This window comes from Erinaceus europaeus, chromosome 5 (assembly GCF_950295315.1).
Source record: "Erinaceus europaeus chromosome 5, mEriEur2.1, whole genome shotgun sequence".
Lineage (NCBI taxonomy): Eukaryota > Metazoa > Chordata > Mammalia > Eulipotyphla > Erinaceidae > Erinaceus > Erinaceus europaeus.
In genome coordinates, this window is record NC_080166.1 from 47,126,146 (window position 1) to 47,132,145 (window position 6,000).

General features: G+C 36.4%; 1 protein-coding gene across 2 annotated transcripts in view; it reads right to left on the reverse strand.

Annotated features, from left to right (window-relative positions):
- Positions 1–6,000, reverse strand: part of CWC27 (CWC27 spliceosome associated cyclophilin) — a 224,467-nt gene that overhangs the window by 101,245 nt on the left and 117,222 nt on the right. For both annotated transcript variants that reach the window (XM_007534137.2, XM_007534138.3), the window contains exon 11: positions 447–550. In XM_007534137.2, the coding sequence (XP_007534199.1) occupies positions 447–550 (104 nt within the window). The remainder of the gene's footprint in view (positions 1–446; positions 551–6,000) is intronic.

Genomic DNA, 6,000 nt, shown 5'->3' on the forward strand with positions numbered 1-6,000 from the left:
GTGAAGCAGGTCTGCAGGTGTCTATCTTTCTCTGCCCCTCTCTGTCTTCTCCCCGCCCCATTTCTCTCTGTCCTAGCCAACAACAACGGCAGCAATAACAACAACTACAACAACAATGAAAATCAACAATGGCAACAAAAGGAAAAATAAATAAATAAATAAATATATTTTTTTAAATAATGGCTTGCAGAAAACAGATTTTATATAAAAAAAGACCTTGTCATTAAAAATAAAACTATTTTTTTTTACATAACTGCGTTTGATATTTCAGACAGGTAAGTCAACACAACAGCATTTAGGTCTAATATATGTCTAATACCTGTTACAGTAGCACCGGGACTCAGAAAAAAAAAGCAAAGCCCAACTCAGGAAAAAAGGAGGTGAAAAAGAAAGAGGGAGACAAGAAGCAGCGACTGAGACTATATAAGCCTGAGAAGTATTCTTACCTTCGCTTTTATTTTCTGCTTGATTTGCTGCATTTTCTATCTTTTTTTGCTTGGCTGCTAAGAGTTCCCGCTTTAATTGCCTTGCTTCTTTCCTGAGCTCTTCACTGTAAAGGAAAAGCAGTTACTGATATTTTGGCACACCACACCTCCAAGAAAAACACATAATACAGCTTTGTGTATGTGTAGTATCTGTGGTCTAGAAATATTTAAAAGTTGCAATTTTCAGAACAGCAATATGAGCGTCTATTGTTTCTGCATCAACCAAACTCACCTGTCCTCTCTCTTTGGCCTCTCCACCATTCAATTATAGTAACTGCTCTTCCCTTCTTGACATCCTATTCTAATTAAACTTCATTATCACATTAATGTCTTGATTCTTTAATTCTTTAAGTTTCCCAATCTTAAAATGTCATTTTTGTCATATTTATGTCCTACACACTGACATTTGTATCCAGTCTCATAATATTATTTTTCTACATACGATTGCCTTGACTTTGGCCTTGCATTTCAAACTATTACAAATCTCTATTTAAATTAGTGCTGTCCAATAAAATGAAAAAGGGAAGATACATAAACAATTTTAAGTTTCCTAGCAGCCAGACTACAAAATGGTAAAAAGAAATAGGCTAAATTAAAATTTTTTAATTTTATTTATTTATTTTCCCTTTTGTTGCCCTTGTATTTTTATTGTTGTTGCAGTTATTGATGTCGTCGATGTTAGATAAGACAGAGAGAAATGTAGAGAAGAGGGGAAGACAGAGGGGGAGAGAAAGATAGACACCTACAGACCTGCTTCACTGCCTTTGAAGTGACTCGCCTGCGGGTGGGAAGCCGGGGGCTCGAACTGGTATAACACCACCTTTATTCACCAGATAATTGGTAAATTTGTTACATTTTTTTAAATCTGGTAAATCCATAACATGCTTAATACCTAATGGAAAAAAGGATTACTTTAAAAATCAGCTCAATAAAATATCAGCAGCCTAGAAATTATAGCAGCCATTATACACTTAACAATAGTAAGCATATTAGTAATGCACTTTATTCACAACTACTACACAAAGTCTGGAGCACCTAATATTTTAGTGTGCTATACTTGAGCAACAAACAACACAGAGAGCAAGATAAGTAAGAAAGGAAGGGAATTTAACTGTGTTAACTTCTTCAGACCAATCACTTCTCCCACTACTCGATCTTTAATAACCTGTGATATGAAGGTCAGGCAGTGGTGGACGCAGATACCACCATGCACAAGGTTCCAGCTTGTGGTCTCGTGAAGCACTGCTGCTGCACATCTCTCTCTCTCTCTCTCTCCCTCCCCCCTTCCTCTCTCCCCCTTTACCTTCACTCAATTTCTTTCTGTCCTATCAAATAAGATACACACACACAAACACACACACACACAGAGAGAGAGAGAGAGAGAGAGAGAAAGAGAGAGAGCGAGAGAAAGGATGATAGAAGAGGTGAATTTGTCATGCAGATATCAAATCCCAGCAATAACCTTGGTGGCAGTAATATGACATAAAAATAACCTGTAAATGGGCACCTCACAGGCAATAAGGTCAAAGCTAATGAAAATTTAAAAATTTCTTTGAAGTCACATAGTCTATCAAAAAGTGATCAAGTCAGAAACTAAAAATAAGATCGTCTCAATTCTAAGTCTAAGCTCTTTCCACTATGGTACACTGATAAAAGTGAGAGCTTCCGAGGAGTCAAAATTTCACAGAGGGACATAAATCATGCACATAAATAATAACGAGAGTACATCATAAAAAATAGTAACTGCTATGACAAAGATAGCACTGAGGCATTTTGAAATTCTGAGAAGGAAAGACTGCTGTAGGTTAAAAAAAGGGCTAACTCATAGAGAAGGTATTTGAACTGGACCCAAAAAGAAGAGTAGCAATTACCCATGTCATGATATGGTAAGGAGGCATCCAGGCAACGTGTCAAAAACAAGACAGAGAGGTGTGAAAATATAGAGAGAATGTTATGACATGATATGAATGACTTAAAGTGGTAGCAGGATTAACAACGAAAGATAAAAGTAAAAAAGAGAAGCTAGGATGAAGTCTAAATACCAACCATTTGTGAGTATTCGGTTAAGAATATTTGCCTTCAGCTTTTCACTTGAACTTCCATTTTTTATTGTCCTACATTTTATTTTTAAGTTTTTAATTTTATTTTTTAGGAGGCAGTTAATGCTTCATAGTGCAATCATTGACATATGCATACAATTATATTATATAACAGCCCCCCTCTCCAGATTTATTCCTGTTCCCCTCCCCAGAATATTTTGCTTTGGTACAATACACCATGTCCAGTCCATGTTTCACTTTGAGCTCTCCTTCCCTGTTCCCTACTTTATTAAGTCCCACTAATAAGTGAGATCATTTAATATTTGCCCCTCACCTTTTGGCTTAACTCACTCAGGATGCTGCCCTCAAGTTTCATCCAAGAGGGTCCAAAGGAAACAACTTCATCATTTTTAACAGCTGAGTAGTATTCCATTGTGTATATATACATTTTTATTTTTAATTTTTTTGTTTATTTATTTATTTATTCCCTTTTGTTTCCCTTATTGTTTTATTGTTGTAGTTATTATCCTTGTTGTTGTTGATGTCGTCGTTGTTGGTTGTTGGATAGGACAGAGAGAAATGGAGAGAGGAGGGGAAGACAGAGAGGGGGAGAGAAAGACCTGCTTCACCATTTGTGAAGTGACTTCCCTGCAGTTGGGGAGCCCGGGACTCAAATCTGAATCCTTACGCTGGTCCTTGTGCTTTGTGCCACATGCACTTAACCCACTGTGCTACAGCCGGTCTCCCTATATACAATTTTTTTAGCCACTCATCTGATGTTGGACACCTGTGTTGCTTCTATGTTTTGGCAATTACAAACTGTGCTGCTATAAATATAGGTATACATGGGGGGCAGGTGATGGCACACCTGGCTGAGTGCACGCGTTACAATGCGCAAGGATCTGGGTTCAAGCCCCCAGACCCCACCTGCAGGTAAAAGCTTTGCAAGTGACAAAGCAGTGCTGCAGGTGTTTCTCTAGCTCTCTTCTGATAAGTGTTTCTGTTTCCTTTGGGTAAATCCCCAGGAGAGGAATTGCTGGGTCATAGGTTAATTTCATTCCTAGTGTCCCAGTAAGTCTCCAAATTGCTTTCCACAATGGTTGGAGCATTTTGCACTCTCACCAGCAGTGAAGAGAACTTCCATTTTTTACAGCCAATTTCTCAACTGCTCTTGATTATCTTCATTTTATCTATTATCCATGCATTTGACACCTTACTAGTAACCCATATACTTTTCAAATTGTCTCTTGCCTTCCTTCCTTCTTTCTTTTTTGGCTAACAGGGTTATCTCTGGTGGTGAGATGCTAAGTACTGACAACTTCATCCTAGATACAAGTAAGATTAAGTACAGAGGCGACAGTAAAACTAAATAATGAAATTAAAAACATGGCACAGACATCTAATTCTTTGTATTTTTTTTATTGGCGGGGGTAATGGTTTACAGTGCAGTCACTGACACATAGGTACAGTTTCATTATGGACCAGGACCCCAAAGTTCTCTTCCCCCATTCCCTATGGTGACACCCTTTATCTCATGTAAGCTCTTCAGTGTGATGTAGTCTCAGTGGTCTATTTTTACTTTTGTTTTCAATTCAACTAGATTTGAATCAGTGAAGATGACGCAAAAACTTATATGGAAGAGTTCTGCTTATCTATTCCTTTAAGTATTTGATAGTTTCTAGTCTAACTTCTAAATCTCTGATCCACTTAGAGTTAACTTTTGTGTATGATAAAATTTGGCGGTCCAATTTCATTTTCTGCATGTTTCAACCCATTTCTTCCCAATACCATTTGTTGAATAGGCTCTCCTTTTTCCATCTGATGTTTTGGGCTCTCTTGTCAAAAATTTGTTGACTGGAGGTTTTGGGGCTGATTTCTGGGCTCTGAACTTGAGGATTTTAAATGGCAATGTCAAGTTATCTTGCATAATTTTCAGTCAATTTTTTATCTTTCTCCCAGATGCTTTTCTCATTTTCTCTAGTTTCCAGGAATGTGCCTTAGGAAAATTTTGAGTTATATCTGTTCTTTTTTCTTGTGGCATAAGAAATAGTATCTTATATAAGGACAGTGAACTCACACACTAACCTTCACTGCTCACCTTTGAAAAAGAAAACAATGGTAGTTATCAAGGCCTGAACACTGGACTTACTTTTCAATAGAACTTTGATGTGTAAATATAAAAATTGAATATTTACACAAATTGTTTTCTTACATAAGATGCTGAATGAATTTGCTTTGAGGCCTTGTTAAGCAAGCTGATATCTAAAAAAGATATTCGATACAGATCAGTGTTTCTTGGATAATGGATGTTGTACTTTTACTTAGCTTAAAGACTGATATTTCCCAACATCTGATAAGAATTCATAGCACATGGAAATGATTGTACACCAAACAGTGCGCCCTTCATGGTTTTTAGCTTGCTGTTTTAATCGTAAAGATACAGAATCAGTCTGCAATAAGGCAATAGCTTGGCTGTGAAATCATTAAGACAGCTTCAGTGAAAGTCCATCAAAAATATTATAGCTCTGGCACTACTTTTGGGCTTATGGTATCATTAGCAAGAACAAATGTGTAGGTTTATTATATACAGAAAAAATCCTAATATACTATTGTTTACACATACATTTGAAAAAAAAGTATATCCAGAAAATAAAAATAATTTGTTAGCTAACAAAATTAAATTAGAGAAATAATTAATATATGTATGTATATGTTAATATATGTACCCAAAGCTCTGTACTACTTAATACCAGAATAGCCTCAGACTACTCAGTAAATTAATCTAAGTCTGTTTTCTCACTGAGAAATGAGAACAATAATAATAATAAGGTTGTAAGAAAGAAAAGCAATTCTAAAGAAATTAATTAGCATAGGTAACACAGTTTGTTTACCATAAACAAACAAGAACAAGTGCTTGTTTGTTAGTTTGTTTCTACTTATTGTTGGTTTTTACCCCCAGAAATACTACTACTTTTCTTCTATTTTTTAAATAATAAAGGTTTCACTTGATTAAACTTTTTTAAAAAAGTATTTATTCTTTAAACGTATTTTATTTATTTTTAATGAGAGAGGTACAGAGAAGAAGACCAGGGCACTGTTGAGCTCTGCTTTGTGGTGATGCTGGAGACGGAAGCTGGGACCTTTGGGGCCTCAGGTACAAACATCATTTTGTCTAACCACTATGCTGTTCCACAGCCCCTTTCCTTACTATTTACAGAATAAACTGCTGACAAAAATAGCACTCAGCCTAACTACAAAAAATCAAAATGACAAAAAAAAAAAAAAAAAAAAAAACCAAAATGACAAATCCTACTATTTTTTCCATGGATGCAAAAATTTCATGTTTCTGGTAAGTTTTCATGTGCACAAGGCTTAGTGCATGAACATCCCCCCCACACCCCCACAGCCTCCCATCCGTCCTGCCTCCCTCTACTGCTCCCCTCAGGGTTTAATCCACAGCAATACATATGGCACAG